The sequence below is a fragment of the Natator depressus genome, chromosome 1 (genome assembly GCF_965152275.1).
Source record: "Natator depressus isolate rNatDep1 chromosome 1, rNatDep2.hap1, whole genome shotgun sequence".
NCBI lineage: Eukaryota > Metazoa > Chordata > Testudines > Cheloniidae > Natator > Natator depressus.
In genome coordinates, this window is record NC_134234.1 from 194,525,084 (window position 1) to 194,542,874 (window position 17,791).

Sequence of the window (17,791 nt, forward strand, 5' to 3'; positions counted from 1 at the left end):
TATGGAGATTCAAAATTGAGTGGTTCACCAGACTTTTGTACTCCTGGAGAGTATGTGGGGAACAAAAGAAATTTAGGTTGTAGTAATGCAGAAAAAATGTGTAGTAATGCAGAAAAAATGTGTAAGGATTGCCAACTGTCTTCTGGATGAAACTATTACCTTTTAGTCTCTAAAAGTGTTTGCAGATTTCTTATTCTACAACCTCCAGGTAAGTCTATTGCCAAATTCCAGTGTGTACTGACTGAGACAGAGAAGTCTGCTTTTCAGTTGTTCTTTATATTCATCCTAAAATGCTGGAAGAAAAAGTAGGACACTTCTGCACATAGGCATTAACCAGAGCCATTCAGGGTACGGATACGGAACACTTGATTTTAACTAGAGTTGGATGCACAAAAAATATTCAGTGACTGTTCTTTTTAAAATAATTAGTTTTTACTGTTTCATCCCTTTTTGTACTCACTTTTCACAGATATTTTAGTAAATGAGTTCAATAGCTAGAGTTATTGCAGAAATAACTATAAATGCATATTGCAAATATTTAGAGAAAATTTACTTTCTCAAATCTATATGTATTTATTGGATCTGGAGACTTGGTCCTAAGATTTATATGCATCCAATCAGGGAACGGGTTGTGGGGAGGGAAGTGGCCTTGTGTGTCCTCTCAAGACATCTCAGACATAGAGAACTGAAAACTGACTACACTTTTGTGAACAAGCTAGTCTCAGAATTATTCATAGAAATTATTTGTTAAATAATTTTGAATAATAAATACATTCAGGAATAATTGATCTGTATGAAAAATGACCCATGAACAGAAAAGAACTGACAGATTCTCAAATTATTTGTCACAAAATACTTGCCCATTTCTATTTTTAACCAAGTGACAGCAGATATTTTTTTAACCTCATTTAGTGTTGTTGTCATTCTTAATACTGGAATACTTCAGCAGTCATTTAACTTTGAAATAATCAGTTCAACAGGTAATTTTTAAACAGTTAAGCTTTCCATGGTGTATATTTTGTGCTGACAATTTTGAGCATCATAGGATAAAATCCTTATCGACGTCTTTTTTATGTGCTTATCGGATGCACCTCTCACTGTCTAACAGGCTGAATGATAGACCACTTCCACTTGTGTCCTTTAAAAATCATGAGATCTACAACAACTTCCTATCACATGAAGAGCCCTTGTTACAACAATGTCATACCTCCAGTTTTATAATTCAGTGGTGGGGGAGGGGTTTCAAAAATATCACAATTTTGTAGATACTCAGTTTTTGAGTCAGAGTATGCAAAGTCATGCATCTTATGTGCAGCTCCTGAGGTTTCAGATGATATGTATCTTTGCTAACTATTATATCATGGTAAATATATTGCACTATTCCTTATTCAACCTTCCCTAGTGACTCAAAGAATAGCTCGCTCGCTTGCTCTCTCAAACAACCTCAGCTGCATTCACTTAAATTCCTTTGTCTTTTAAATCAAATCCTATGCATGGCTTTCATGCATGTTGTCTTGCATAAGCAGATAGGCATGCAGCTCATATATATGCCAGTCCTTCATTTCCTCTGTTCATTTTTTCCTTTTTACATTCAGCAGTTGTGTATACTTATGTACTGTACAGTAGTGCCACTCAAAAAAAAAATCATCATCTGTTAACTGATAGTTCTGTGGTATTTGTTATTTCCTAATTTAAGAATAGAGGGATAATGTGGTATTTCAAATACAATTATATGTTAACTGTTGGCAAATGCTGACTGTATGTTTGACTGTATGTTCATTTGCTCCAAATAAAGACATTGTTAAACTTTTCTATTATTATCATTAGATTCTCTACATTTATTTACTAAAATATTTTATGTATTTTCATGTTTTCATAGCTCACCTTGAGAGCTGCTTCCATATTTTTTCTTTATGCAGTGATCATTCCTTTCAGATATCTTTCGAGTTCAGAACACTAGCATCACAAAGGGTCAAGTAGTTCGACCTTCTGTTTGTGTCATTGTTTCTGTTCAACAATGTACACTTCTCTATGTTGCCAGCATTATAGTTTAAAAAAAACAACTTTGAAATGATATGCCACTGTTCCTTGTGTGGCATTTCTGTCTAGCACAGTTAATATTTACTTGAATTATTGTGCATTCAAGCAAGAATTTCAGTTCTGATTCCCTTGTGTTCAACATTTTTAAAAATACCTAAATATTTGTCTAACTTCTTTTGTGTATTCTCTTGTGAAGCTGAAATTGACCGTAAATGCCAACTTTCATCAATGATTAAAAGCTGTTGTGTTATAGGACAAAGTTATAGTGCTCTCTGAAGCACAGTATACACGTAGGAATCTAACTTGCAGTATGGGGTAGATCAAAGTTAAAATGTTAAGTAATCCTTTGTATAGTTCCTTGACCATGAAAATGGTGAGTGTCAAAAAAAAAAAAGTCATAAGAACACAGTTCAAGAAATCCATCTTCTCACCTTCAGTGCTATACTCTCACATTGATGCTTTATATATAGACTACGTATGTTTGTCTATGTGTACCAAATATAAAATACTGCCTTTTCCCAACATTGTAGAGTGTGCAATGTATTAACTACTGCTGGCCATCTCAGAGGTGGTTATATTTATTTTTTTTCTTTTGTGGACTTTTAATTGTGTATTGCCAACAAGCTATGGAAACACGTACAATGAAGATAAGATCCTTGCACCAAACATCTTGTAATCTAAATAGACAACAAACAAATGAAGTGTGAGGGATGGGGTATAACAATAAGCAAGATAACTGAGTTGTGTAGTTGAGTGCCCGTTTTGTTAGCTCCTTGATTTTTGTTTGTATTTTTGGTTCAGATTTTAGTCATCAAAACTGAAAATGCTATTTTACCAAAAGGGTTAGGGTTTTTCGGTGTTTTTGGCAGCCAGGCATCCCACCATTTTCTCATTTGCATCTCTCGTCCCCTTTGGCCTGAGATGCCATAGAGAGATTGTTCTATGATCGGATCTCTTCCATGCCTCATTTCTCAGTATTTTCCACTTTGGAATTTTTTTTCTCTTAACACTGCAACCCATATTTCTTAATGCTGTCTTGTCTCCTCACCCTTTCAATTGCATTTTTCGAACAATTAGCACATTTTTCTCTTTCATAAGTCCCAATTGAACTCCACTTGAAGTCAGTGAGAATCTTTTCATGGACTTCCATGGGAGGTGGATCAGGCCAACAGTTAGCAGAATCTTTGCATTTGTTCTAGGACTTGGGAGAATTGTCTTCGAATGACATCACAAGTTATGTATCAAAGTGGATATGCTGTTTGATATGAATAAATCTCCTTAAGGCTCTTTCCTAGTAAATGTTCTTGGTCTAATTACCCAACAGAACACCTTCAGCATAGTAAGAATAATAATAACATGTTGCTCTTAGATGGCATTTTTCAAACAAAGTATTTGTTTGTGAAGTTTGTAAAGTGCTAACTAAAACTTGCAACATCTTGAGGTGGGTAAATATTTTTATCACTATTTTACAGATTGTAAAACTGAGGCATAGAACATTTTAGCAACTTCCCCGTGTTTCACAGAGAGTTATCACAAAAGCTTCTGGACATAAATCTCCCCTGCTCTGACCACTTAACACACTCCCTTATTGCTGAATGCCTTCTGCCACAGAGAGGAATTCTAGCAAAGGGGTTATACAAAAAAACCACAAACAAACTCTGCATCTAGGAATTCATTATGTACGTTTATTCAAAAGAAACTATATTTGTTATTATTTCAAAGATAAATAGGTAGGTTATTTCAGTCTGCAGTAGTCCTCTGCACTTGCTTGTACTTGTAATAGAAAATACATTAAAATCTTGAAAAAAGAAAAAAGAAAAGGAGTACTTGTGGCACCTTAGAGACTAACCAGTTTATTTGAGCATGAGCTTTCGTGAGCTACAGCTCACTTCATCGGATGCATAGCATATTGTGGAAACTGCAGAAGACATTATATACACACAGAGACCATGAAACAAAACCTCCTCCCACCCCACTGTCCTGCTCGTAACAGCTTATCTAAAGTGATCATCAAGGGAGGGCCATTTCCAGCACAAATCCAGGTTTTCTCACCCTTCCCCCCACCCCCCCCACAGACACACATACAAACTCACTCTCCTGCTGGTAATAGCCCATCCCTCTTTGAAACCTCTCTTTATAATGCGCATGATAATCAAGGTGGGTCATTTCCAGCACTAATCCAGGTTTTCTCACCACCGCCACCCCCCCCCACACACACACACACCCCTCCAGCAGGAGAGTGAGTTTGTGTGTGTGGTTTTTGGAGGGGGGTGTGTGTGGGGGGGGGGGGGGTGGCGGTGGTGAGAAAACCTGGATTAGTGCTGGAAATGACCCACCTTGATTATCATGCGCATTATAAAGAGAGGTTTCAAAGAGGGATGGGCTATTACCAGCAGGAGAGTGAGTTTGTATGTGTGTCTGTGGGGGGGCGGGGGGAAGGGTGAGAAAACCTGGATTTGTGCTGGAAATGGCCCTCCCTTGATGATCACTTTAGATAAGCTGTTACGAGCAGGACAGTGGGGTGGGAGGAGGTTTTGTTTCATGGTCTCTGTGTGTATATAATGTCTTCTGCAGTTTCCACAATATGCTATGCATCCGATGAAGTGAGCTGTAGCTCACGAAAGCTCATGCTCAAATAAACTGGTTAGTCTCTAAGGTGCCACAAGTACTCCTTTTCTTTTTTCTTTTTACGAATACAGACTAACACGGCTGTTACTCTGAAACCTGTCATTAAAATCTTGGTGCAAAATTGGGTAAAGTATGTAATGAGTTTCTTTAGAACCACCACTGTAATTGCATGCCATGACATTAAACGGCCTTATCTCACTCAATTGTGTTAACCTTTTGCTTTGTAGCTACCATTGAATCAGTTCAGGAAAGCATTAAACCTACCATGTCTGCTGCCCCAGAAAAATCAGAGGCATCTCCAGGTAAAAGCATCTGCATGTTAATTTTAACCCTTAAGCTTGCTGCTCCCTGAACTCCTTTTATTACAAAAATGGCCTGAGTCTCTGCTGTGTGCAATAAAAAAATATCAAATAGCCTGTTTTCTTTTATTCTATTTGTGGACAAACCTGAAATGCCTTAGCTTATTCTATACATTGTTCAGCTAACTTGGCAGCCAGCTTCAGATATCGTATGAAAAGGCAAAACAGCTGATACCTTTTTAAAAAAAAAAAACCACCTCGATGAATTCTGAGTGTGTTTTATCCTTTTTTTATATTACTTTTGAACCATACAACAAGCTAACCTTTTGAAGTACTACAGAAAAGTACAGTGGTTCTTTTTTTTAAATTGTCTTTCTATCCCGCTTGTCAATGACTTTTTGTCACAAGCTTTCAGAAAGCTAACTTGCTTCATCTGTTTCTCTGTAGGGACCCAACCCATCTTCCACTTGTGTCAGTTGCAACACTTCTGCTGACTTCAGTGGAAGTTGAGTTGGGTCCTAAAGAAGCAGCATGTGTTGCAATATCTGGTTTTGGGGCATTGGTTTCCATTCCACAGCAGAAAACATCCAAACATTTAGTTTTTATAATGGTCGTATAACTGTTTGGCCTCAGGGGTAAAATACAAGAACATAAGAACGGCCGTACTGTGTCAGACAAAAGGTCCATCTAGCCCAGTGTCCTGTCTTCCGACAGTGGCCAATGCCAGGTGCCGCAGAGGGAATGAACAGAATAGGTAATCATCAAGTGATTTAGCCCCCAGCTTCTGGCAAACAGAGGCTAGGGACACCATCCTTGTCCATCCTGGCTAATAGCCATTGATGGACCTATCCTCCATGAACTTATCTAGTTGTTTTTTTAACCCTGTCATAGACTTGCCCTTCACAACATCCTATGTCAAAGAGTTCCACAGGTTGACTGTGTGTTGTGTGAAAAATACTTCCTTTTTGTTTCTTTTAAACCTGGTGCCTATCAGTTTCATTTGGTGTCTCCTAGTTCTTGTGTTATGAGAAGGAGTAAATAACACTATCTTATTTACTTTCTCCACACCAGTCATGATTTTATAGACCTCTATCATATCCCCCCTTTGTCGTCTCTTTTCCAAGCTGAAAAGTCCCAGTCTTATTAATCTCTCCTCATACGGAAGTCGTTCCAGACCCCTAATCATTTTTGTTGCCCGTTTCTGAACCTTTTCCAATTCCAATATATCTTTTTTGAGATGGGGCGACCACATTTCCACGCAGTATTCAAGATGTGGGCATACCATGGATTTATATAGAGGCAATATGATATTTTCTGTCTTATTATCTATCCCTTTCTTAATGATTCCCAGCATTCTGCTGCACATTGAGTGGGTGTTTTCAGAGAACTATCCACAATGACTCCAAGATCTCTTTCTTGAGTGGTAACAGCCATTTTAGACCCCATCATATAGCATGCTACCTTTATGAAATGAGATGTTACAGCTGTTAAACCAGTCAGGTCAGTTCTGGCTTGAAGCATGCTTAGCGTGTTGTGGACAAAATGTAAAGTGAATGTGTACTGAAAGAAAAAAATAACTCTCTTATTTCTCATAGCTCACAGTAAAAATGAACTGGAATCCGCAGAAGCTAGCATAGCACCTACGCCCGAATTACCATTGAACACTCTGGGTAAATACTGTGTTTATGCTACTTTCTTTGTAGAGTGAGGGCTACCATAGACTGCCTTATCTCTCTCTCTCCCTTTCACGGATGTGGTATTAAAAAAGAGCTTTTGCAATAGGCTGCATAATATTATGTGTAATAGGCCTAATAAATATAACTTGAAAATCTAGCCATTTACTTATAATACTTTTCAGTGCCTTTAGAAAACAAACAAACCCTAACTTAAATGTTCAAGTTGCCTTGAATAATTCATGATTCAATAAAAAGATAAAGTAATATCTCCAAATTATGAAATGCAAATTGCTGCTGTTATGGCAATCTCTTTTACCCGTTGTTCTAATTAGTCTCTTATAATATTGCTGCCTACATTTATTTATTTCAAGTGAAAATAAAATTATATAAAGATATTTCCTGAAAATCTACACATGTGGTGTAGTATAATGCTGTCCCTGAAGAGAATTAATGCTCTTTTCAGCACCGACATGGTTGCCATTTGACTGAGGGCACAGCCCTGCTCCGATTGAAATCTGTAGGAGTAAGATTAAACCCCCATTTTCTGAAGCTGAGACTGCCACTTGCCAGCACCTTGTGCTGGTGGTGATCGGCATCTACAGGCCCTCAAAAAGAGAGAGAGAAAAAATCCAGTATTTCACTAATCAAAAGCCTGAATTGCCAGAAATAAACACTTTTTTTTATTTTTAGAATGTGTGATATATATTAGTGATCAGTATGATGGTTTCTGATTGGCTAAATAGTTGTTTTAACTTTTGTAAGTGCTGTAAATAAAGATAATCTCTCCAGCTGTCTCACTGCTGACAGTGATAGAGAGACAAATTCTAGTTCTTTAGCACTGGCCACAAAACAGAAGCACATTACATTGTAAAATGGAGCGTTATTGTGAGTCTGTGTTCTGGCTGGAAACAGCTCTGTACAGTGACTACTTCAGATTTTAAAAATAGTAGGTGGACCACTGCAACATGCCTTAGCTCTACCTGTGGCAGCTTATTAGGGCATTTTGAAACTAGCCCTCAGTGCTCTACTGTGGGTACCAGGCTGTTCAGTGAAGTCCTCCAGCTGCTGCTGCTTTGGAGGCCCTTGTGGCATCTGAGCAGCTGCTCTGTATGGAACCTTCATGTTTTCTTTTAAATGGACAGTGGCACAGAACACTAGGAACTCTTTAATTTATCAAAAAAGAAGTTTGAGAGATGACTTGATTACTGTATATAAGTACATTTATGGCGAGAAAATACTGGAAATTAAAGCACTCTTTAATCTAGCAAAGAAAGTATTAACAAAAACCAATGTCTAGAAGCTGAAGCCAGTCAAATTCAAATTAGAAATAAGGCACACATTGATTATTTCACAGAATCATAGAAATGTGGGGCTGAAAGGGACCTTGAGAGGTTATCAAGTCTAGCTCCCTGCACTGAGTAAACCTAGAACCCCTTTGACAACTGTTTGTCCAGCCTGTTCTTAAAACAGGGATTCCACAACCTCCTTTGGAAACCTATTCCAAAGAGTTTAACTACCTTTCTAGTTAGAAAGTTTTTCCTACTATTTAACATAAATCTTCCTTCCTGCAGATTAAGCCCGTTACTTCTTGCCCTACCTCCAGTAGAGATGGAGAACAATTGATCCGTCCTCTTTATAACAGCCCTTAACATATTTGATGACTGAACATGCCCAGGTTTTTTAACCTTTCCTCAGAGGTCAGGTTTTCTGAACCTTTAATCGTTGTTGCTGTCCTCTAAACTCTCTCCAGTTTGCCCACATCTTTCCTGAATTGTGGCACCTGGAATTGGACACAATACTCCAGCTGAGGCCTCACCAGTGTCGAGCAGAGCAGGACTATTTCCTCCCATGTCTTACAACACTCCTGTTAATACATCCCAGAATGATACTGGCCTTTTTTGTAACTGCATTACATTGTTAATTCATACTCAGTTTGTCATCCACTGTAACCTACCACTAGCCAGTTATTCCCCATCTTGATTTTTCCTTCTTAAATGAAATATTTTGCACTTGTCTTTATTGAATTTCATCTTGTTGATTTCAGACCAATTCTCCAATTTGTCAAGGTCATTTTGAATTCTAATCCTGTGCTTGTGACCCCTCCCAGCTTGTTGTCATCCGCACATTTCATAAGCATACTATCTACTCCATTATCCAAGTCATTAATGAAAATATTGAATAGTACCAGACCCAGGACAGGCCCCTGGGTGACCCCACTAGGTACGCCTTCCTAGTTTAACAGAAAACTATTGATAACTACTTTTTTATGGTCTTTCAACAGTTGTGCTCCCACCGTATAAAAATTGCATCTAGAGTGCATTTCCCTACTTTGTTTATGAGAACATCATGTGGGACTGTGCCAAAAGCCTCATTAGATCAAGATCTATCACACTGACTGCTTCCCCCACTATCCGCTAGTCCAGTAACCCTGTCACAGAAGGAAATTAGGTTGGTTTGGCATGATTTGTTCTTGACAAATCCATGGTGGCTATTCTTTATTATCATTTAGGAGCTAACAAATAGATTGTTTAATAATTCATTCCAGTATCTTTTCAGGTATCGAAGATTGGCTGACTGGTCTGTAATTCCCCATGTCCACTTTGTTCCCCTTTTTAAAGATAGGTACTATGTTTGCTCTACTCCAGTCCCCTAGGACCTCACCCATCCTCCATGAGTTCTCAAAGATAACTTCCAATGATTCCAACATAGCTTCAGCTAGCTCCTTAAGTACCGTAGGATGAATTACATTAGGCCCTGCAGACTTGAATACTTCTGAGTTATATAAATATTCGTTAACCTGTTCTTTTCCTATTTTGGTTTGCATTCCTTCTCCCTTATTGTTAATATTAATTGTATTGAGCATCTGGTCACCCTTTTAAGTGAAAATAAGCATTCAACACCTCTGCTTTCTTGACATCATCAATTATTAGCTCTCCTTCCCCACTAAGCAGAGGATCTACACTTTCCTTGTTCTTTCTTTTGCTCCTAATGTATTTAAGGAAACTTCTTCTTATTGCCTTTTATGTCCCTTTTATGTTAGATGTAACTAATTATGTGCTTTAGCCTTTCTGATTTTGTGCCAAGGTATTTCCAGTAGAGATAAGGAAGAGTTGTTACCATTGCACAAGGTACTGGTGAGACTTCATCTGGAATACTATGTGCAGTTCTGGTCTCCCATGTTTAAGAAAGAGGAATTCAAACTGGAACAAGTGCAGAGAAAGGATAGTAGGATGATCAGAGGAATGGAGAACCTGCATTACAAGACAAGACTTAAGGAGCTTGGCTTGTTTAGCTTAACAAAATGAAGGCTGAGGGGAGATACGATTGTTCTCTATAAATATATCAGAGGGATAAATACCAGGGAAAGGGAGGAGTTATTTAAGTTAAGCGCCAATATTGGCCCAAGAATCAATAGATAGAAACTGGCCATTAAGAAGTTTAGTCTTGAAATTAAATGAAGGTTTCTAACCATCAGAGGAGTGAAGTTCAGGAACAGCCTTCCAAGGGGAGAAGTGGGGCAAATAGCCTAACTTGTTTCAAGACTGAGTCTGATAAATTTATGGAGGGGCTGATGTGATGAGGTTGCCTACAGTACAATGGCATATATCCTATCCATGACTGCTGTTAGTAAATTCCTCCAGTGGCCAGTGATGGAGGAGATTTGGAGGTCACTGAGTTTCTACATAGAATTCTTTTCCTGGTGTCTGGCTGCTGGGTCTTGCCCACATGCTCAGGGTCTAACTGGCCACCGTATTTGAGGTTGGGAAGGAATTTTCCCCAGGTCAGTTTTGCAGAGACCCTGTGCAGGAGGGATTTGCCTTCCTCTGCAGCAGGGGGCCTGGCTCACTTGCTGGTTTGAACTATAGTCAGTGCTTGATTTTCTGTAACTTTAAATCAAATCTTTAAATCAAGATTTGAGGACTTCAGTAACTCAGCCAGAGGTTAGGGTTGTGGACCTATTACAGGAGTGGATGGGTGAGGTTCTGTGGCCTGCAATGTGCAGGTCAGACTAGATGATTGTGATGGTCCCTTCTAGCTTGAAAGTCTACGAGTCTAATGATCTAATGGTCCTTTCTGGTCTTAAAATCTATGAACTGGAGCTTTAAGAAAAACACCAAATATGATTTGGCAACACTGTTGACTCACATCTCGATTCTATCTTGGAATGTCCCTTTGCAGCTCGTGTTACATGGAGTGATTCAGAATGAAATAGAAAACTTCTGCCGTTGCTGTGCATCAGTTTTCTGGATGGCATCTATTGCTAGACAAAACAACTGCCAGAATTTGGTCTTTAATAAGTTGGCCCTGTAGTCCTTGCACACCCAAAAAAGTTATTTAGGTCCACAGGAGTACTGGGTGCACATGGTTGTGCACTAGCCCAATAAAATTTGGGTAGCAATTGAGGTTAATTATGATGAACAAATACGCCATACACTACAGGTGCTTTACTTTATATCAGTAGACATAATAGTAATGAACAGCAGCTGACAAGTATAATGTAATAATATTACTGGACAGAGGGAAGAGTTGAGGATAACCTCGGTGAATCTTTCCATCATAAAGTTTCAGTGTTAGACTAATAAAACAGTCCCGTATGGGTGGGGAAAAGTGTTTTATATATATCACTGTGGTATTATACATTTTGTTTGTAGCAGGTTAAGTACTGAATTTGGCAAACTTTTGCAAAGACACTTCATGAGCTCCAGATCTCAATTTTACTCTTTGTGGGGGTTTATTTTCCTATTGTCTGTATAAAACTGCCACAAAAGAAATCCAAAATCGTATCCATGTTGGATTTCACTTCTCAAATCAAAGTTACAAGTTTTAATGATGGTGGAGCTGTGCTATTGCAGAAGTTGTTCTAATCCTATAGCATAGGTTGTTGGCTGCCTCAAAAAAACAAAAAAAACCCCAAAAAACCCAAAAACCAGTCTGTGGACTTTGGCTAAACAAAAGCTTACAAGGATTGTCGCTGACTTGAAGGTATATATTGTCCCCAAATGTGAAATAGTTGTGGGTGAGGACAAAGTCGCAAAGGTCAGCCACCAGGTTTGCCGTGACATTATCGGGGATATTGTTCCTCATGGCTTGTAGTCCATCTTTGTGTGGAATGTTGGTGTAGAGGGCTTCTACATCCATAGTGGCCAGGATGGTGTTTTCTGGAAGATCACCGATGGATTGTAGTTTCCTCAGGAAGTCAGTGGTGTCTCGAAGATAGCTGGGAGTGCTGGTAGCGTAGGGCCTGAGGAGAGAGTCCACAGAGCCAGACAATCCTGCTGGTAGGGTGCCAATGCTTGAGATGATGGGGCATCCAGGATTTCCAGGTTTATGGACCTTGAGTAGCAAATAGAATACCCCTGGTCAGGGTTCTAGGCATGTGTCTGCACAGATCTGTTCCTGTGCTTTTTCAGGGAGTTTCTTGAGCAGATGGTGTCATTTCTTTTGGTAATCCTCAGTGGGATCAGAGGATAATGGCCTGTAGAATGTGGAGTTAGAGAGCTGCCTAGCAGCCTCTTGTTCATATTCCAACTTATTCATGATGACGACAGCACCTCCTTTGTCAGCCTTCTTGATTATGGTGTCAGAGTTGTTCCTGAGGCTGTTGATGGCATTGTGTTCAGCAACTATTTCACATTTGGGGACAATATATACCTTCAAGCCAGTGGCACTGCTATGGGTACCCGCATGGCCCCACAGTATGCCAACATTTTTATAGTTGACTTAGAACAATGCTTCCTTAGCTCTCATCCCCTAACTCCCCGACTCTACTTGCGCTACATTGATGACATCTTCATCATCTGGACCCATGGAAAAGAAGCCCTTGAGGAATTCCACAATGATTTCAACAATTTCCATTCCACCATTGACCTCAGCCTAGACCAGTCCACACAAGCGGTCCATTTCATGGACACTACTATGCTCATATGTGATGGTCACATAAACACCACCCTATACCGGAAACCTACTGACCGCTATACTTACCTACATGCCTCCAGCTTCCATCCAGGACATTATCCATTGTCTACAGTCAAGCTCTAAGATACAACCGCATTTGCTCCAATCCCTCAGACAGAGACTATCTCTATCAAGCAGTCTTAAAACTACAGTACCCACCTGCTGAAGTGAAAAAACAGATTGACAGAGCCAGAAGAGTACCCAGAAGTCACCTACTACAGGAGAGGCCCAACGAAGAAAATAACAGAACGCCAATAGCCGTCACCTTCAGCCCCCAACTAAAACCTCTCCAGTGCATCATCAAAGATCTACAACCTATCCTGAAAAATGATCCCTCACTCTCGCAGATCTTGGGACCAGTCCTCGCTTACAGACAGCCCCCCAACCTGAAGCAAATACTCTCCAGCAACCACACACCTCACAACAAAAACACTAACCCAGGAACCTATCCTTGCAACAAAGCCCAATGCCAACTCTGTCCACATATTTACTCAAGTGACACCATCATAGGACCTAATCACGTTAGCCACGCCATCAGGGGCTTGTTCACCTGCACATCTACCAATGTGATATATGCCATCATGTGCCAGCAGTGCCCCTCTGCCATGTACATTGGCCAAACCGGACAGTCTCTATGCAAAAGAATAAATGGGCACAAATCTAACATCAGGAATCATAACATTCAAAAACCGGTAGGAGAACACTTTAGCCTCTCTAGCCATTCAGTAACAGATTTAAAGATGGCAATTTGGCAACAGAAAAGCTTCAAAAACAGACTCCAGCGAGAAACTGCTGAGCTTGAATTAGTATGCAAACTAGATACCATTAACTTGGGTTTGAATAGAGACTGGGAGTGGTTGGGTCATTACCCATATTCCATCTATTTCCCCATGTTAAGTATCCTCACACCTTCTTGTCAACTGTCTAAATGGGCTATCTCGGTTATCACTACAGAAGTTTTTTTTCTCCTGCTGATAATAGCTCATCTTAATTAATTAGCCTCTTACTCCATGTTCTCTGTGTGTGTGTGTGTGTATATATATATATATATATATATATATATAATCTTCTTACTTTATGTTCCATTCTATGCATCCGATGAATTGGGCTGTAGCCCATGAAAGCTTATGCTCAAATAAATTTGTTAGTCTCTAAGGTGCCACAAGTACTCCTGTTCTTTTTGCGGATACAGACTGACACGGCTGCTACTCTGAAACGTGTAAGCTTACAGTCTTACAAGAAGTAAGCAGTCATGGGATAAGTGGGAAGGTCTTCTTATGGATCCGTGTCTCGTTAAAAGATAGAAACAAGGGGTAGGAATAAATGGTCTGTTTTCAGAGTAGAGAGAAGTAAATAGTGATGTCTCCCAGAGGTATGTACTGGGACCAGTACTGTTCAACATAGTCATAAATGATCTGGAAAAGGGGTAAACAGTGAGGTGGCAAAATTTTCAGACGATACAAAATTACTCAAGATAGTTAAGTCCAAAGCAGACTGCGAAGAGCTACAAAAGGACCTCACAAAACTGGGTGCCTGGGCAACAAAGAGGCAGATAAAGTTCAATATTGATAGATGCAAAGTTATACACACTGGCAAACATAATCCCAGCTATACATACAAAATGATGGGGTCTAAATTAGTTGTTACCACTCAAGAAAGAGATCTTGGAGTCCTTGTGGATAGTTCTCTGAAGACATCCACTCAATGTGCAGCAGCAGCCAAAAAAGCTAAATAATGTCAGGAACCATTAGGAAAGGGATAGGTAACAAGACAGAAAATATCATAATGCCGCTATATAAATCCATGGTACACCTACATCTTGACTACTGTATGCAGATCTGGACACCCCAATGCAAAAAAGATATATTGGAACTGGAAAAGGTACAGAGAAGGGCAACTAAAACGATTAGGGATATGGAACCAGCTTCCATATGAGGAGAGATTAATAAGACTGGGACTTTTCAGCTTGCAAAAGAGATGCTGGGGGGGAGGGAGGGACGGAATATGATAGAGGTCTATAAAATCTTGACTGGTATGAAGAAAATGAATCAGGAAACTTTATTTACTCCTTCACATCACACAAGAAATAGGGGTCACCCAATGAAATCAATAGGCAGCTGGTTTAAAACAAACAAAACAAGTACTTCTTCACACAACACACTGTCAAACTGTAGAACTCTTTGCCAGAAGATGTTGTGAAGGCCAAGACTATAACAGGGTTCAAAAAAGAATTAGATAAGTTCATGGAGGATAGGTCCATCAATGGTTATTAGCCAGGATAGGCAGGGATGCAACACCCTCCTCTGAGCGTCCCTAGCATGTGTTTGCCAGGAGCTGGGAGTGGACTAAAGGGGATGGATCACTTGATGATTGCCTGTTTTGTTCATTCCCTCTGAAGCGTCTGGCATTGGCCACAGTCAGAAGACAGGAAATTAGGCTAGGTGGATCATTGGTCTGGCCCAATATGGCTGTTCTTATGTTCTTGATTCAAAATTAAGTCTAGATTCTTTTTTCCAGCTCACAGTGAAACTGAGAGTGGACTTGAAGAAACAAAATCAACTCCTAAACCTGACCTGGCACAAACTCAGAACATACTGGGTAACTAATTTGACGACTACTTAGCTTCTATATATAGTATTTGCTTCTTTTCTCCGCTCCAGAATTCTCCTACCTTTTACTACAACACTTTAGAAGCGAGCTGTTCCAAAGAAAATCTTAATTAAATTTTACTGGGTTATTTTACATTTACAGCTACTAATTTATATATCTCAGATAAAATGTAGTACAGAAGGCTGTCGTTGTGAGATGATAGTCTCTGGCAAAGTTTTCTTGATAGGTATACCAAGTATTCTCATTATCAAAGTAATATTCTGTCCTGCCCTTTACTAAATTCTGGGTTGTCTGTAACCAGGTGTAGCACTAGTAGTAATGCTCTAGAGATACAAGAGAAACGTCCAGCTCCTTGGTTTTCTCTCAAGATCCTTCTTCAAGGAAATCCTCCTTGGTAATACATTACTTATAACATGGAAACAATTTTTCACTATAAACCACAGGTAGTGTAACATTATTATGCACAGTAGGTGCCATTAAAATAATAAATTCACCTGACTGGATTCCTTCAGTAACAGGCGTATCTCTAGAATAGGAGATGCTATGCTACTAACATCTCTGCAGAATGGCATGTGCGCCATTTTTAATGTGTGGAAAAAAATCACAAAAACACTTGTATATTTTCAAGGTAAAAGCAATGCAAATCTACATAGGTGAAGTTAGAAATTATCTTTAGCCTCCTGTTGTGACAGGTTACACAGTTTGTGTTATATTACAAAACTGATTATTTAAATGTATAAATGCTCAAAACATCAAAAACTCAAGAAAGATTGTCTGATGGCATCAAATGTCAATTAAAATATAAATGTCATTTGTATGACTCTTATGACTCACTAAGGCTTAACGTGGCATGAAATCTTTATTTTCTTCCTGGAGAAAAAAGTGTCCTATACAAAATCCTGGTCACAAACTTTGTATTGCAAATTGTGTTTTCTCCATTAAAAGTTACTCATTTTTGTTTTGTTGTTAGGAGCAGCACCCACAGTCTTCTTGCAGTCACAATTCTGCATTAAGAAATGTCAAAATGTTAAATTCACTACCTGTATTATACACACAAATCTATGCAAAATTGTCAACGAAAGTCCAGAGATAGTTTTTGAAAATTTGGCCCCTAGTTACTTGAAAATTTGGCCTCATTTTCCAGAGAGGGGTGCAGGCATGAATAGTCATGGAATGATGTATGCAACTCTGTACTTAGTAAGTATATGGGTGAGTAATAAAAGAAAAGATTGTATTGAATTCACTAGCACTGGAATGTAGGGACAAGGGTCTTTTTGTTATACTATACAAAGAGAACCGCAAGTGTTAACAAACACATTTTTTTTTCAGATTTCTACTGACTCCCATCAATTTTGTACTTTCTCTTTTTCCCTCACCCCCCTCGCAGTTCCAGACAGGCTTCCAGAATTTCCTAACACTAAAACACCTCCTGCATTTCAGAAGCCCAGGGGAAGATTGTGTAATGGTGATTTTTTGTTTTGTTTTGTTTGCAGCTTATTTTAATCCAGTTTTTTCCTTTGCAGTTTCTTTGGCAAGGTTAACTTTGTTTGGCGGCACTGCTTTAGAGGATGCTTTTAAGAGAACTAAATCATGGTTGTCTCTGCTTAACTACAAAGCAGATAAACTTTCATTGTTGGATATTTATTTCTGTCTTCCTTAGACAGGTGATTCTTCATATGATGGTTCAGGACAGAGCCGAGGATATTCATGTTCCAGTCTCCTTTCTGTCTTTCCACAATGTTTCTTTCCATTATTTATGAAATTGTATTTCAGTGGTCAGCCTATTCTTATATTGCTGGCTTCAGGCATGCACTTTGTGTGTGCTGGAATAATTTCTGTGCCATGTTTTCCTAATGACCCATAGCAAATAAAGACCTCATTATTTCTTTTATCATAGCTTCTAATGAAATGCAGCTGATTCCTTCTGGATCCAAAATATCTGATACTCCAAAAATACTACAGACAAAACCTGGTAATTGCCTTATTTCTAAAGTTGAGAGTTTCGAGACAAATATTATTTGAGTTATATTTGTTGGTATTATGACCAGGTGGGTTTTGTGGTTTTAATGACTCAGATACAATAATGTGGTTGTATGATTTATAATGCTACAGCCATGAGCTTTTTCTACTGCAAAATTATGACTCCACATAAGTCTTGTTTTGATTTTAGTGACATGATGCTCAAAATGATTTACTTACAAATCTTGTTAGAAGACTTGTGAAGATATGGAGACTATCCTCAGCTCGTGTAAATTGTCACAGCTCCAATTAAGTTAGTAGAGCTATAAAAACTTCTATTTGCGAAAGATCTGTTCCATGGGTTTAGCATTTTCCTTGTAAATGCCCCTTCAGTTTCAGAGATGGCTTGTATCTCTCAGCTGAACTGTCATTCCATCCAACAGCAAAGTTGTGGACTGTGTAATGACTTTGTTAAATAGTTGATTTGTCTAGTGAAGTTATTAGCTTCTTCTTGTTAGAGATGTGTACCTATGGCCTACATTTTCAAATGTGAATAGTTATTTGTGTTGCTTCAACTGTTGGCACACTTTAAAAGGGCCTGATTTTCATAAAGTGTTGAGGGCT

At 38.9% G+C, this 17,791-nt stretch overlaps 1 protein-coding gene across 1 annotated transcript in view; it reads left to right on the forward strand.

Moving 5' to 3' along the window:
• ABI3BP (ABI family member 3 binding protein) overlaps positions 1-17,791 on the forward strand; it is a 316,616-nt gene that overhangs the window by 169,203 nt on the left and 129,622 nt on the right. The window contains exons 11-14 of the mRNA XM_074973278.1: positions 4,896-4,970; positions 6,563-6,637; positions 15,116-15,196; positions 17,106-17,180. Coding sequence (XP_074829379.1) covers positions 4,896-4,970; positions 6,563-6,637; positions 15,116-15,196; positions 17,106-17,180 — 306 coding nt within the window. The remainder of the gene's footprint in view (positions 1-4,895; positions 4,971-6,562; positions 6,638-15,115; positions 15,197-17,105; positions 17,181-17,791) is intronic.